General features: G+C 40.6%; 1 protein-coding gene across 4 annotated transcripts in view; it reads right to left on the bottom strand.

Moving 5' to 3' along the window:
- Positions 1-15,335, bottom strand: part of LOC125978698 (cadherin-23-like) — a 104,779-nt gene that overhangs the window by 58,702 nt on the left and 30,742 nt on the right. For all 4 annotated transcript variants that reach the window (XR_007485121.2, XM_049736276.2, XM_049736274.2 and 1 more), the window contains exons 7-8: positions 2,317-2,511; positions 2,103-2,231 (exon numbers count right to left, since the gene is read on the bottom strand). Coding sequence is in view for 3 of the 4 variants with exons in the window: in XM_049736276.2 (XP_049592233.1) it covers positions 2,103-2,231; positions 2,317-2,511 (324 nt within the window). In the remaining variant the exon portion in view is untranslated. The remainder of the gene's footprint in view (positions 1-2,102; positions 2,232-2,316; positions 2,512-15,335) is intronic.

The raw sequence follows: 15,335 nt of genomic DNA, 5'->3' as shown, positions 1-15,335 counted from the left end.
GCCCTCCAAAGCTCCTTCCTTTTTTCTCCACACTGATTTGACAGCCAAAGTGTGTTTGGCCTAAAAGGGGTTTAAACGTCACTCCACGCAGCATGGATTCACTTCTAACAGATAATAACCCTGCCCTGTGGTATTTTTTTTTTTTTCCAACCCTCCGGTTTCAAAGTATTCCACAGATGACAGGTGGTGGAAGAGCAAAGAGGCAGGCACTAAGAAACAAACTGAGTGGCTGGGAGGGTGCAGAAGACGTATGCACACAAACCTCTGAGAAATGGCTGTCGATAGGAATCCCAAGTGCCTTCACCTGTCTGTGTTCTGGCCTTGAGAAGAGTTGACACTTGGTCTGTCACGTTACGCCCTCGACTTAGCGCTGGCAAACATTGCTTGAAATGACATGCCTGATAGACTGCCTCCAGAGGGCATTAAAACATGTTACAGTAGCAAGCTGGTATTATCCTATATGTACTGTATCTATTGCGAGGGCAAAGGAGCTCAGTAATATCCTCACTCCGATGTCACAATAATAGGATTACAAGCTGCCCTCGATTGTTGGAGCCAATGTCTACAATCCCTCTAAATAGTGTTACCAAGGGTCTATCTTTTTAGGTTTAATTTGAATATTTTGTGCCTCATTATTCCATATTGAATAGCGTCAAAAGAAATACTAATGTGTATTGGGAGCCATTCTCATGTTCATTTGAAAGAGCCTGCACATGATTGTCAGTAACTAACTGTCTGAGACCGATTGTCAATTAGTCACTGACTGTAAAAGAAAAAGGAAAAAAATGCTCTACACCACAGGTGTCAAACTCAAGGCCCGGGGGTCAGATACGGGCCGCCACATCATTTTATGTGGCCCGCGAAGACAAATTGTGCATCAAATTCGTGTGTCATTACTAGAATTGCAAATTGTCTTCACTTTCAATATCTTTTTTTTAAATATTTGACCGATTTTTACTTGTCTGATTTGAAAACGATTTGTTTTGTAGCTTTTACTGTATATAATATGAGGTGCTCATACATTTATTTGGGTTGACAGTCATAATGACCGTCCAAAAGAAACAATGACTACAATGTGGCCTGAGAAAAAAACGAGTTTGACATCCCTGCTCTATACGGATGGAAAGTTGCTCTAAACGTTGTGTTTACATGCAAAAATAAAGAAATAAAAAAACAGAAATCAACTGTTTTTAACCTTAAAATCCAATCATTTGGAAACTTTTTTTTTTTTTTTAATGAAAGCATGAACCTATCAAACATCACTCAATCTGTAGCACTGAAAATTTCCGCACTCCTTTCACCGGTTTCCAACTATCAATTTAACCAATTGGCTTCATCTTTCAAGCCCCTCCAGATTCCCCTCATCCCTTCATTCACCCCCCTCCACTTGTGACCTTCGCGGTGACAGTTGATGAATCAGGGAGGTGGGGAGACACCGGGCGTCGACTCCGTCACGCCCCGTTAATATGCATGCAAATGTAGCACTTGACATTTCTACTACAGTGCATGCAGGCAGGGGACGAGAGACACGTGGATGGGAATGTAAGGTTGTGGTAAGGTAGGAAAGAAACGTCGAGAGAGTTCAAGCCAATGCTGCCAAAAACAGAGGGAGAGGTGAGAGCAAAAAGATTAGGAAGGGAAGTATGCCCATGTGTGTAATTCAATCTCGACTAGTGCAAACATCAATAGCTGGACCATTAGCCACCTGGGAACCCAGTTTAGATGCCTGAGCCAGAGGAGAAAACACACATGGCATGCGGTGAAACAGACAGCTAGTACATTAGATGTCCATTAAAACCATGTGATAAAGACAAAGGTGAGGTCAGGGTGAGACCCCACTGCTTGAAACTGTTTCAGTCCCTTTATAATGAACATAGCTGCATGCACAGCATGGTGAGATAAAATAGGCCCCTGTGACCTTTGTTGGAGGCTCCACATCGCCAAAGCACACTGTAAATCTCACTCTGTAATTACAGTGTACGGCATTCACATTGCAATATGGTGGGATGTGAGTTTAGTTATGTGAGGAAAAATAAGGGATGGTCTGAAAAAAGCTTTTTAAGCCACATTTCACATTGCAAAAGTAGTTTTGTTTTACTGACCAGTGGAACATCTTCTTCTATGTTGGTACTGTAAGGAAGATTGGTGAAAATAGGGTCCATGTCCTGGACGTCAGTAATGGTGATAGCCAGGTTAGCGAGCCGAGATAGGGGTCTCGTTTTATCTTGATCCTTGGTGAAAACAAAGAAACATTTATGTCGTACAACATTACAATAATACCATTAATGGAGGTGGGATTTTTTTGTGTGGGCTGACCGTAGCGTTGACAGTGAGCTGGTAGGCTGAGGTAACCTCAAAATCCAAAGGTTTGATGACAGTAACAGTGCCTCTGGCTCCATCAATGCTGAAGAAGGGAGAAGGTGGCTGGAAGGAGAAGAGCACACTGCCTCCGGTGCCCTGGTCTGGGTCTGTAGCGTTCACCATAAAAACTAGTTTGCCCACTTGTGTATTCTGAAAGCCACAATCAAGCAGACAGCCAAAGAGTGACATTAACTGATAAAATTGGGAGGTGAAGAACAGGCCAACAGCAAGGACATTCATCAGTCAATCGATATCATTTATAAATAATAACTGGTAACAATAATATCTATGAAATTGCATAAAAGGCAAATGCACCACTATTATTGTTTTATATTATTGTGAAATTATTGGTAATTATATTACCGTATTTACCCGAATATAAGATGAGTTTTTTTTCATTGAAATATAAGTTAAAAAGAGGCAGGGTTATTTTCAAACTTGAGTCTTGAAAAAGAGGGGGTCGTCTTATAATCGGGGTTGTCTTATATTCGGGCCAATACGGTATATTATATTATATTATATTGTATTATATTATATTATATTATAATATAGCGGGTCGGTGGCGCACTGGGTAGCATGTCCGCCTCACAGTTAGGAGGGTGCGGGTTCGATTCCACCTCCGGCCCTCCCTGTGTGGAGTTTGCATGTTCTCCCCGGGCCCGCATGGGTTTTCTCTGGGCACTCCGGTTTCCTCCCACATTCCAAAAACATGCTTGGTAGGCCGATTGAAGACTCCAAATTGTCCCTAGGTGTGAGTGTGAGTGTGATTGGTTGTCTGTCTCTGTGTGCCCTGCGATTGGCTGGCAACCAGTTCAGGTTGTCCCCCGCCTACTGCCCGATGACGGCTGGGATAGGCTCCCGCACGCCCACGACCCCCGTGGGGACTAAGCGGTTCAGAAAATGGATGGATATATTATATTATTTAATTTCTTGTGAATTTGGAATAACAAACAAAGTCAAAGTCAAAAAGTCAAAGTCTCCTTTATTGTCAATTCCTCCGCATGTCAAGACACACAAAGAGATCGAAATTACGTTTCTCACTATCCCAGGGTGACAAGACAGAGTTCACAACGCACATACAAGTAAACAACACAGGAAAAATAACATAAGAAGTCAACATCAATGAACAATAAGCGTGATAGCACGCTAGCCGCTCCCGATGCACAGCAGAGTCCGGTAAGATGACAGTCAACCAGGCCACTGTGAACACGAGCACACAGCAGGCACGCACTGTCCGGTTCGTGGATCCTATCAGGCGAACGCAACCCATCTTGTCGTCCCGCGAACGAACGTACGCCAGGAGAATGGAAGGCACGGATGGGCGAGCTGGGTTGGCCGCAAGCCTAGCCCGACGTCTCCGCGCTGGCCCCTCTTCCGCTGCCTCGCAGACCCGCTGCCGACGCATCCCAACAATGCTCCAGGACGGAGCAGTCCGAGCTCAGGACGCAGTCCAACCGGGGGAGGAAGAGCAGGCCAGTCCGGCGTCGCTCCATGACGAAGCAGTCCGAGCGCTAACACCAGCAGCAAATCTCTCCACACCAAAGTCCAGAACGCCATAAAACCCACTTCCGCCGATGTTGAGCAGAACATGCCCGCCGCACTAGTAGCACGACGTATCACACGAGACGAATACACACAAAACTGCCAGACAAACACTCAGTAAACACTCACAAAACACCGAACGGAACAGAGAGTGGCCGCTGCGTGTGCACGCGCCGCCATCTTGAACAGGACACATAGTTGTTTTTTGTAAGACACTTTTGAGCTTTCCTTCAATGGTAATTTTTATGCAAGAGTGCCATTTGCACTGGGAAAAAAAGTAGAGTTCAAGAAATGTTCAATGCTTGGGTAAGAAGCAGAAATAACTGTTTTACTGTTTGTCACATTAGTTGTACAAAAAACTAGCTTTTGAAAAGGTATTTTATATACATTGTAGTGAAGCAAAGTGGTTCCCAGAATGGATGGAAGGCGTGCAGTCCATTTAACATTAGTTCTTGGTGACAGACCTTTCTACAGTCCATATCTGACACCATAGTTCACAAGCAGCACGACTCTTTGTAGTGCGTGGGGGTGCTAATGACCATCAGACATGTCGTTTCACCTTTCGCCAGGGCTCAATGACCTCACCATTCAACCATTGATTGGAGTTTTCTGATAGAGTGAGCAGGTCAATAAGAGTGACAATGTAAAAAAAGCTTGACAATGTATACCTTTGTTTGCAATAGCCTAGGAGACTCTTCTAGCAGCTCTCACAATAAAGCCAAACAATAGAGCACGATCATCAATGAATGACTGGAACTCTTGCAACATTGTGAAACATATTGTGTATCGCACTGTCACTCACATCACAAGTACAAAACTTGTAAATTACTGTATGTAGTGTGCAGTAGCTGAGTTGATTGGTTTCCTTTGGGAAACATAGTGCTTAGCAGAGGGTCACGAGAAGATAGATGCTGTGACTTCCCTGCTGCTGTGACTTCTATAGCGATTACCCTCTTCTCTTATTGAAAGGTGTGACTTCACACAGGAAAACCACACATATATGCATATACGCTAGATGTGTCATGATAATCCGTGGCAATTATTACGAATAACTCTATCAGGGGTTAGGTGTTCGGTACATGATTAAATCCAAGGGAGTAACTAGGTACACGGCAAATCAAATACATGGTTCTGTATTTTGTCTTCCTGGTTAAACAAGCCAGATTTTACCCTTGATTTTTTTTTAGTTCGTCAACCAAACAGAGGTTTTTACTACTTGCCGAAAGGGAAGTCGAACCACAACACCCGCTTAAGTGTTATGTTATTTTTCCAACCTGATCCCTCCAATTTACAGCATCTTGTTAAGTCTATTTATGGCAACTCAATTCATTTTCTTGTTAATTTGAAGAGTATGGCATGAAACATCTTTATTGAAGTCTTAGACAAAGTCCACACTCAAGAGGATTTCTACCAGTAAGATGGAAAGGTCTTGGCTTAAAACAGTGACAGTGCAACATTGTTACCGTCATTGCTTGCCTCTCCCCGTACCTCTTTAATGTTTTTCAATCCACACAGCCATTATCTGAACCATTTATTCTCACGAGGGTCAGATGGATGGCGCGACAACAAAGTTGATGTGGTCAAAGTTATCGACTCAGCTGTGTAAAACTCATTTTTGATGCACACAAAATCGTAGCTATGGTTTCCCACGGAGGGTCATTAAAGACTGTAAAAATATTGGAATGTTTATTTCCCTCATCTTATTCTTACGTAACATGGTGTTGGGCCAAAACCTCATAAGTCACATTTTGGTGAATTTTCAATTTTTTCAAAAATCTAGTACAAATCAGGTGGTACAAATTGACCAATTGAAAAAGTTGAAAATGCCTCGCTCTTTTCCATGATGTGATTCTAATGGTTGAACAAACCTGACATTTTTTGTGATGTGATGATTTTGGAGAGACAAGGATACCGTCCGACACCAGAGATAAATTCTTAAAATTAGAAGGCAACGATTGCTGACTTAGAAAATACCTGCAGTAGGTCGCCGCTCAGTGGGGTACGGGCTTTAGGCTTGAGAATGAACATCACGGTACAGCCCAGCTCCTCTCAAGAATATTGAGAGATTACATACTGGACCTGTATGAAGTAGGTCATCTAGTCCCTTCATTCTGCATCATCTTTGTTATCTAAGGAATCCATTGTGGAATAATCGCCGCAATGTGCAATGGCAAAAGTGAACTTTTATAGTTGGAACATGGGCTACATGATGAAATCTGTGATTAATGTGAGACCTTTTCAAATATTATAAGTAATGTTAAAGATATGGTGATTTACACTGATCCGAGTCTTAGATGTCTGCTGTTAACAAAGGCAGAGCTCTAACTGTTCACTACAATAGAGCTGTGATTACGCCTACACTGCTTTACAAGGTATTTCATGCCCCTCCAACTGTATGCTCTGCTTCCAACCAAGTAGGCATCTGGTGATTTTACCAGCCCTACTCTCACCCCTTTAATTTCATGCCATTCACATCAGCCCCTCCACGACTGCCTCCCACCTGTGGTGCCGTTTCACACTTCCACTGACATTTTGTGAAGTACAGTAATCCCCCCTCCATTGCGATGGTTGCGTACCCACCCACCCCACAATAAGGGAACAGCAGCAAAATAGATATAGCCACTTCTCTCTCAAACAAACGAGGGAAAAAATTTACAAACTCTATTAGAAAATATATGTACGTATGTCTTAGTCTCGACCTCTAAAAGTATCGGTCTTGTCCTAGTCTCGATACTCTCGACTACTACTACTCTACTTCTCTCTCGCAATAATGTATTGTCACTAAAATTATGAATACTGAAATCATGACTATGATGTCTTAACTTACAAATTGACTTACTCAGTCTCTACTGAAGAAATGCTGACTTGGCTGACAGTTGTTCAACCCCCACCAAAAGCCAAGCAACAAACAACCTTAAAAAAAAAAAAAAAAAAAGAGGACTACAAAAAAGGTACTCTTAAATATTAACGTTTTTTTAAAGTCATTTACTCTGCATAACCACAGCCTTTTTGTATGTTTTGAACAGAAAGCTTTCAATATCTTCAGTCACATGGCCTTTGGGTTAGAAAGTTACATTTCATCTCAAGGTAGGTTACAATTTATCCAGACAATGGGGTTGATTGTAACATGTCACTATTGAGATGACATCATACATGTTCTCTGTGTTGTGCAGGCATTTTCCATTTGTAGACACTTAATGCACCGTAGGTCAAAAGAGCTCAAGGTTAGAGACACAAATGTCAAAAAAATAAGAATTATCTGCATGCCTGCAGCAGATTGGCTCATAAAAGGCCAAAGTGTGCACAGCAGAACAATATGGTAAACAATGCACACGTAACTGGGCAGTACAAAGCCAATTAGGGGCTAGTGTTCAATAAAAACTGAGGTCAGGATTTGACAGTATGCAGACCTGGCAGAAGGACGAAGCAAAAGAACTGCTTAAATTAAACATAGAGGTGACACAAAGAGCCACACTTCACCTTTAAAATAAGTCTATCAATAATTAACACACTGAAATGCAACCATTTCCTTATCTACGTAAATCCAACATTAAATGGGAAAAAAGAGATAAAAAAGTGATTTATACTGAGGATAACCGCGACGCTGAGAGCCAATGTGTAGTTTAATTAAATCGTGTAATATATTTGTGAACATTTTTACATTGAGGCAAGTAGTCATAAATATTACGGCATTTACTTCTAAATGGCTCTCAGGCAAAACAGTTCAGAGATGCCACATGGATTTGATGTAAAATCCAGCATATTGCGTTTATTGAAACATGTTATCTCAAGATAACAAATGCCCTGGCCCAGAGGAGACAGTAAAAACTTGAAATCATATGTCAGCACAGTTGCACCTGCAAGCTGATAGACAGCCCAGCTAATAAAAAAGATTTGGGCAACATTGCAATTCCACTCACAGAGAGGGACATTTGTGACAGGGCTTCCTTCAGAGACTCTGCGTTCCCAATGGTTTGTAGATGGAGCTGTGCTACTGAAATGCAATGCCAAGCACAGAATGTATATCGCAGAGCTCTTTAACCTAAACATGCCCGGGGGTAAAAGGGACTGACTGCGCAACAAGCTGAGCGGAGCTTAAATCCTTTCCCGCACATTTAAATTGGATTCTGTGATGAGTATGATGCATTTTCATTGCTTTTTTAAGCAGTAAATGAATTTTTAATTCTGAACAAATTATATACCGCTAATACCACAACTATTTTGTCAATGCTCAAGTCTGCGGCCTGAAGTTGAAGGCAGCAAAATTAGAAACTCAAATTTTAGTTATAGTTATGTCCAAGGAAAACAGATTTCAGCAGTCTTTTACATCAAAGTATTTTCTAAATTCTAACATTGTGGTAATACCGTATTTTCCGCACTATAAGGCGCACCGGATTATAAGGCGCACCTTCAATGAATGGCCCATTTTAAAACTGTGTTCATATATAAGGCACACTGGATTATAAGGCACATAGAATAAATAACTCAACGTTGCTCAAACGTTAATGTAATCACAATATAGTAACACTCGAAATAGTGAAAACAACTACGATATATCAATAACTCAACGTTGCTCAAATGTTAATATCACACAACACACAAAATAAACATGCAACACTTACTTTAATAAATTAGTCCTCATCCACAAATCCATATTGATCCATATATAAGGCGCACCGGATTATAAGGCGCACTTTTGAGAAAATTTGAGGTTTTTAGGTGCGCCTTATAGTGCAGAAAATACGGTAAGTGTAGGTGTCATGTCTACAGACGTAGGTGCTTATACCGACGAACTGCATAAGGAAGGGTTGTTGTAGATTCGTATTCCAGTCAGGTCAATGAAGCTGGCGCACTGTCAGCTTTTGAGAACATTTGAGGTTTTTAGGTGCGCCTTGTTGTGCGGAAAATACGATAAATATAATTACAAATTGTGCCCCTAAAAATGAAGGTAATCTACATAATAGGGTTGTAATACTCAATGGTAGATGGTCTGTTAAAGTTAAAAGCAGTTAAAAGTCAACATTTCAAATCCATTTACTCTGTGAGTAATGCCGTTGAAGTAAACAGAATGATAGTTGGTTAAAAAAGTGTTTTTATTTTCCTGGTGACAAAATAAATGTAAGGTCATTACGGTGCAGATGCACCGTTTTCCTTTGAACAGCTGAATATGATTCTTGTTTGGTGGCATTGCTCCTCAGACTCTCTGAGTCAGAATTGCTTTTCTGTTTCTCACTTCTCCACTGTCATGGAACCAACTTTCAGTCTGAAAAAGGCACTTATTTTCTCCAAACTGCAATTTTGCTTGTCTCAGTTTTTCTGTTCTGAGACGCCCTGAAGTAATTCAAGAAAGTAGAATAAACTCTTATATTAAACGGTTTCAAGTAATTTATCCCCCCTTTTTGAAAGGCTTTAACAAGTCATACTACGAATTAAACATCTGTGTTTGTGTGTTACAATGATTCTAGCATTTAGCATTGTTTTTTTTTAAATAAAAAAGTCTTTACAACTAAAATGTCAAAATAAATTTGGTGAGTTTGAGGTTTAAAGTGTTACGTGGGCACCGTGTTGGGTTAGGGTTCCCGTTAGTGTTTGTATGCATAGATGGCTCCTTCCGTCAATTGAGAAAAGAGACAACACCCTTATCTTCCGATTAGTCTTCTCCCTCAAGTGTCTGACCCCAACCTTCCTGTCACAGCTCATGGGCTCACTGCGTCCAAATAGCTAAGGCTGTTTGTTTAAATGTAAAGGTAATCAAGTCCAGTGTGACCCACAGAGACCGGAAAAAAGACAGAAGAGCGGCAGATGGGTCGATCCTATGGGATGGCTGCAAGGACAGGCCGCATCAGCAAGTCTTGCAATACCTGCCTGATTCTCATGGAAAGTTATCCATCTTGACAGAGAAAATAAACGTAAGGGTAAACTGTTTTGTATTTGTCCATACTACCTTCATTAAAGGTGACACTTGGAGCTCTGCTGCTTTGCTTTTCACTGCAAATTAGGCAGAGTTGTTCAGAATAATTGCTAGTGTAATTGAACCGGCGAACGAAACACATTTTATTTGTAGTGAAAAGAAAAAGATAACCATGTTTAAATGACACAGAGTCTTCTGGCAGCTTTAAAAAGTACACCCCAATCCAATGCGAATCAAAATTTTTGCTTTTATAAGTGAGAATGCTCCGTTTTGAACATTGCCGCGTAGTGATTTCATAATCATTGCATCAACACTATTGTGCAGGCAGTTTGCTTTGATATAGAAGCCCACAATCCTGAGGAATATTTTCACTAGTTGCATTCAGTTCATGTACTGGATCTCATTTGAATTGTCCAGTGAATGTACATTATCATATGCAACATCACTGCTGGAGGCCTATTTCAGAACCGCCAAAGCTTTCTGTCAAACCAATAGGATAGACACTGAAGAGTAGCCAATAGGTTAAGAAACCCCATTAAAAAAGATTAAATGACCCTATTGGGGAGGAAAAAAAGTCCATCATGATATCATAAAATATGTGCATTTTGAATTTTTGTTTCCAAAATAGTCCAAATTATTCAACCTTATATCAAATATCTTATGATGAAACAGTTTTACCTCATCGAATTTATTTCAAATATGCAAATGAGAGTTAATCTGATTTTCATATAAACGCACGTATCCTGAGCGGCAAGACTATCTGGCTTTATGTACTTATTTTTTTTGCCAGGTTTTTCCAATTTCTCCATACAAGGCCAGACCTATTTCACACTATAAAGACAGAAGGTAGCTTAATCATCTCGGCATGTTCATTAGCATTAATTGTACATATTTCAACTAGGACCAAAATACAAGTTTGTATTTTCTCAGCCTTTTGGCCTCGCCTTCAAGCACTCCTGGAAGGATTCTTCTGGAATACTCTGCAGTACAGTCATGATATCACATCTTCAAAATGGGTCCCTTTGATGATGACCCCTTCAAATTTGCATTTTCTTCATTAAGCGGACGGAAATCTGGACAGCATGTCAACAGCATATTAGTGCCTTAATGATTGATGTACAAACATGCTACTGCTGCTATCATCATAAGGTTTCAAAAAAAGGAATACCAAATATACAGCAACAACAACTTTCCTGACTTTGCGGCTTATTTTGAGACATTCCGTTTTTCTTGTTATTGTTTTTGTGTGTGGCTATCATTCATTACTGGCAGAAGTAATGATCACACATCCTGTCGAGGCCAGTGAAGTGTACTGCTCAAATAATGATATGACAGTTGGTCATTTTACTATCACTTCAATGTGCCTAAAATTTCACTTTTGCCATCTTTGCCCTTGAGTGCAGGGCACAAAAAAGTTTGGCGACTATACTGAATAAACACAACTTTAACCTTCACCATCATACTTTCTGCTCCATGATGCAGTCACTGTTAGAAGCTGATGACCACTACATAACTTTCTCAACTATGCCAAAGTTCCACCCTTTCACAGATACACCATAAGGGATTCAATACACAACTGACTTTTTTTTCAAATGATGCCCTGTGTCTCCCTCTCTCCTTGACTCACACTCTGCACTCCTTTTCAAGTGTTTGTGCATGAATGTGTGTGTGTGTGAGTGTGTGTTTTACACCACTGTGACCTCTGGACCCCTGAATCTCCCTGTTCTACAGCTTGCTGCTATAGGTACACTTCACTCTACAGTATATCCATGTCTCTTTCTATCTGTAGTGTGGGCAATGTAGTATTGTCAGGGTAGAAAAGGGCTCTATTCCCATGCAGCTTAATGCCTGAGGTGTTTCTCAGCAAAAGAAACCCAAGCTGTGTCATAAGCAAGGTTATTATTGTAGTTAACGAAAAGCAATGAAATGGTGAAAACCAAAACTGAAAAAAAAACATTTTCATTCATGAAATAAAATAAGTGAAATAACTAAAAGGACATTTTAAATTTAGAAAATTAACAAAAAACTACCATTAATGACACAGTTTAGTCTTTGTCCATTACTCTAATAGTACCGTATTTTCTGCACTATAAGGCGCACCGGATTATAAAGCGCACCTTCAATGAATGCCCCATTTTAAAACCTTGTCCATATATAAGGCGCACTGGATTATAAGGTGCACCTTCAATGAATGGCCAATTTTAAAACTTTGTCCATATATGAGATATATACATTTGGCCCGCGGGCCGGACTTTAGACACGCCTGCTGTAGTGGCTCAATATTGGTCCATATATAAGGCGCACCTGATTATAAGGCGCACTGTCGGCTTTTGGGGAAATTTGAGGTTTTTTAGGTGCGCCTTATAGTGCGGAAAATACGGTATCTATCTTTGCCAGTGGTTGCTAAGTGTGCATTTCTGTGCTTAATTCATACTTGGAGTTGATTTTGCCAACTAAAACAAATCTCAAATTAGGGTAACGCTCGACTCTCTTGATTTCAAATGTGTAAATGTAATGACTGTAGTTTTGAGAATTCTGAGTGCAAATCCTGTAAATGTCTCATTTCACACACCACACCTCAGCCAATAACAACACATTACTGTTTGCTGTTATTCTTTATCCACATAGCGAAAAACTGAGCCAATCTGGAAGGACCAATGCTTAAAGTGAGAGTCAAGCTGACACAGGGAAATGAACAGAGAAACAAAGTGTGCTGATAAACTGTGACACTACCATTTGTAATCACTACATGTAGCTCTGCAGCAGAAAAGAGAGAGGGATGTAAAATACAAGTACACAAGGAAAGTTCAGCATGTCCAGTCAAGAGTGACACCATTACAAATAAACTAAACTCACATTGTCTGCTTAATAAGGTTGAGTACAAAGCCTATGGTGTGATGACAAATCAGTATTAAAAAAAAAAATGCTGATATTACTGACACTAAACAATACTGATGAATCTTATTCACAAATGATTATCGCTGTGACACCTCTAAGTCTCAAAGTTGTTTCATCACTTACTGATCTCAGCACAGCAGGATAGGACAAACTTGTCACTCAGATAAGCACCCAATGAAAAATATTGAGAAAATATTATACACATGCATTCGTATTTTATTGCTTAACTTGATGGTTGCAGTTGTTATAGCGACAGTGCTGAAAACCCTCTCAACAATGTTGCGTAATTAACTGAACCCATATGGCTTATGCCTTTGTTCTTTTCTCCCTGTTCCCGTTGTTCTCAATGAGGTTTAATAAGGACATGGATCGAGAGGAGAAAAATGGAGGCCAACAGCGGCCGAGCACATAACTCAATTATACATCACAGCACTCGTGTGGGGGACACCACAAATTGCACCATCACGTGTCCATCAGAGACAATACCCCTCTATTGGAAGACCGGGGTGGTGGTCCACCTTTTTACGATGAAAATAAACTACAGGGTACTCTTAATTCTAAATCTATGTCCATATAGGTGTTGGATTTGTTACCAATGAGAACTGGACTCTGCCAAAGCTGTCTTTTGTTACAGATTATATCAACAACTTTTATAAACACAATTTCTAGGCGCTGCTGAGGTGTTTGTTTTTAGTAGGTGGAAGGAAAACAATGTATCTTGAAAAAAAACAAAAAAACAAGCAAGCCTAAGTAGAACAAGATACATATTCTGCATGAGTACATATTCAAACCAGAACCTATGACTTTGAGGTAACCACTTCTCAGAGTGGGGAGAAAAAAAAAAAAAAAAAAAGAATAAAGCATTATAATGAATGCCGCTTACCCTTCTTTGAATTGTGGGAGCATGTCTTCTTGAATAGGTTTGAAAAAAACTGCAAAGGCCATAATGTTCTATTATTTGAAATTCTGGACATGTCTGGCAATTTAATGATACTTTTGGCACACGATTGTTCCCACGGACTTAGTATGAAACACACAAATGTATAAAGAAGCCATGCATCTACAAAACAGAAGAGGCTAAAAGATGCACAACTATCATCTTGTTAGTAAAACCTTGTCAGAATTCTCACTTCTGCCAAGTGAGTGTCATTGCAAAGGAGAGAGCCGAAGGCATTGTGGGGGTTAGGATGGAGGGGAGGGTCCCCACACACTTGAAAGAAAAGGGACTGACAGGTTGATTTATTCAAAGACTGAGGAGTGGGTGAATCAAACTTTAATGGCTTTTGGGAATGCAAGCCGTTCTCTCTCTCCCTTCAATCTTGCCCCACTCATGCCGTCCTTTTTTTGTCTGCCCCCACACCCTCTCCATCTCTCTCTCTCTCTCTCTCTCTCTCTCTCTCTCTCTCTCTCTCTCCTCTCTCTCTCTCTCTCTCTGTCTCTCTCGCTCCTTTTTTGACAGATAAATATGCACTTATCACAACATAGCTTGTAAATCAAGGTGCTCTTCATGCTCAGTGAGCTAAATGACAGAAAAATAAATAGAGAAAGCGGAGGTGATTTAACATCACAAGTTACGTAGTCCATGTAATGCCTCTGTAGCATTTTTAGCGTTAACAGCTGACATGCAAAAGATGCGCGGGAAAGTTGTTCTACACGCCAAACAGTCCATCTACAGTATGTTGATCTTTGCCATAAAATAATTTAAAAATGTGATTCTATTTTTAGGTTCAACTACCTTTTGAGGCATCTCTAATGTTTAACAGAGTCAGTCAAGTGAATTTATGATTTCCGTGTAGGTGATTTCCATCCATCCATCCATCCATCCATCCATCCATCCATCCATCCATCCATCCATCCATCCATCCATCCATCCATCCATCCATCCATCCATCCATCCATCCATCCATCCATCCATCCATCCATCCATCCATCCATCCATCCATCCATCCATCATCCATCCATCCATCCATCCATCCATCCATCCATCCATCCATCCATCCATCCATCCGAGGCATCTCTAACATTTAACAAAGTCAGTCAAGTGAATTTATGATTTCTGTGAAGGTGATTTCCATCCATCCATCCATCCATCCATCCATCCATCCATCCATCCATCCATCCATCCATCCATCCATCCATCCATCCATCCATCCATCCATCCATCCATCCATCCATCCATCCATCCATCCATCCATCCATCCATCCATCCATCCATCCATCCATCCATCCATCCATCCATCCATCCATCCATCCATCCATCCATCCATCCATCCATCCATCCATCCATCCATCCATCCATCCATCCATCCATCCATCCATTTGAAGAGCTTATCCTCATTATGGTCGCAGGAGAGCTGGAGCTAATCCAAGCCAACTTTGGGCAAACACAAAACACATTTGATGCTTGCTGCATAAAGATGTCTTAGCACATTATAAACGTCCGTTTGTGCAACTTACAGTAAGAAGTATATATTGGTGGAAGTACAAAATAAACGGTCTCAGCAATGCCCGACTTCAGATCATACTTGAAACCATCCCAATATCTTTCTCACTCAATCGGCAACAAAATGAACTAGTGAAGAGAGCATAATATACAGTGCTTGAAAAACTATTCTATGCTTTA

This window comes from Syngnathus scovelli, chromosome 12 (genome assembly GCF_024217435.2).
Source record: "Syngnathus scovelli strain Florida chromosome 12, RoL_Ssco_1.2, whole genome shotgun sequence".
In the NCBI taxonomy this organism is placed as follows: domain Eukaryota; kingdom Metazoa; phylum Chordata; class Actinopteri; order Syngnathiformes; family Syngnathidae; genus Syngnathus; species Syngnathus scovelli.
Note: the sequence above shows the minus strand (reverse complement) of the source record. Positions and strands in the feature narration are given on the sequence as shown.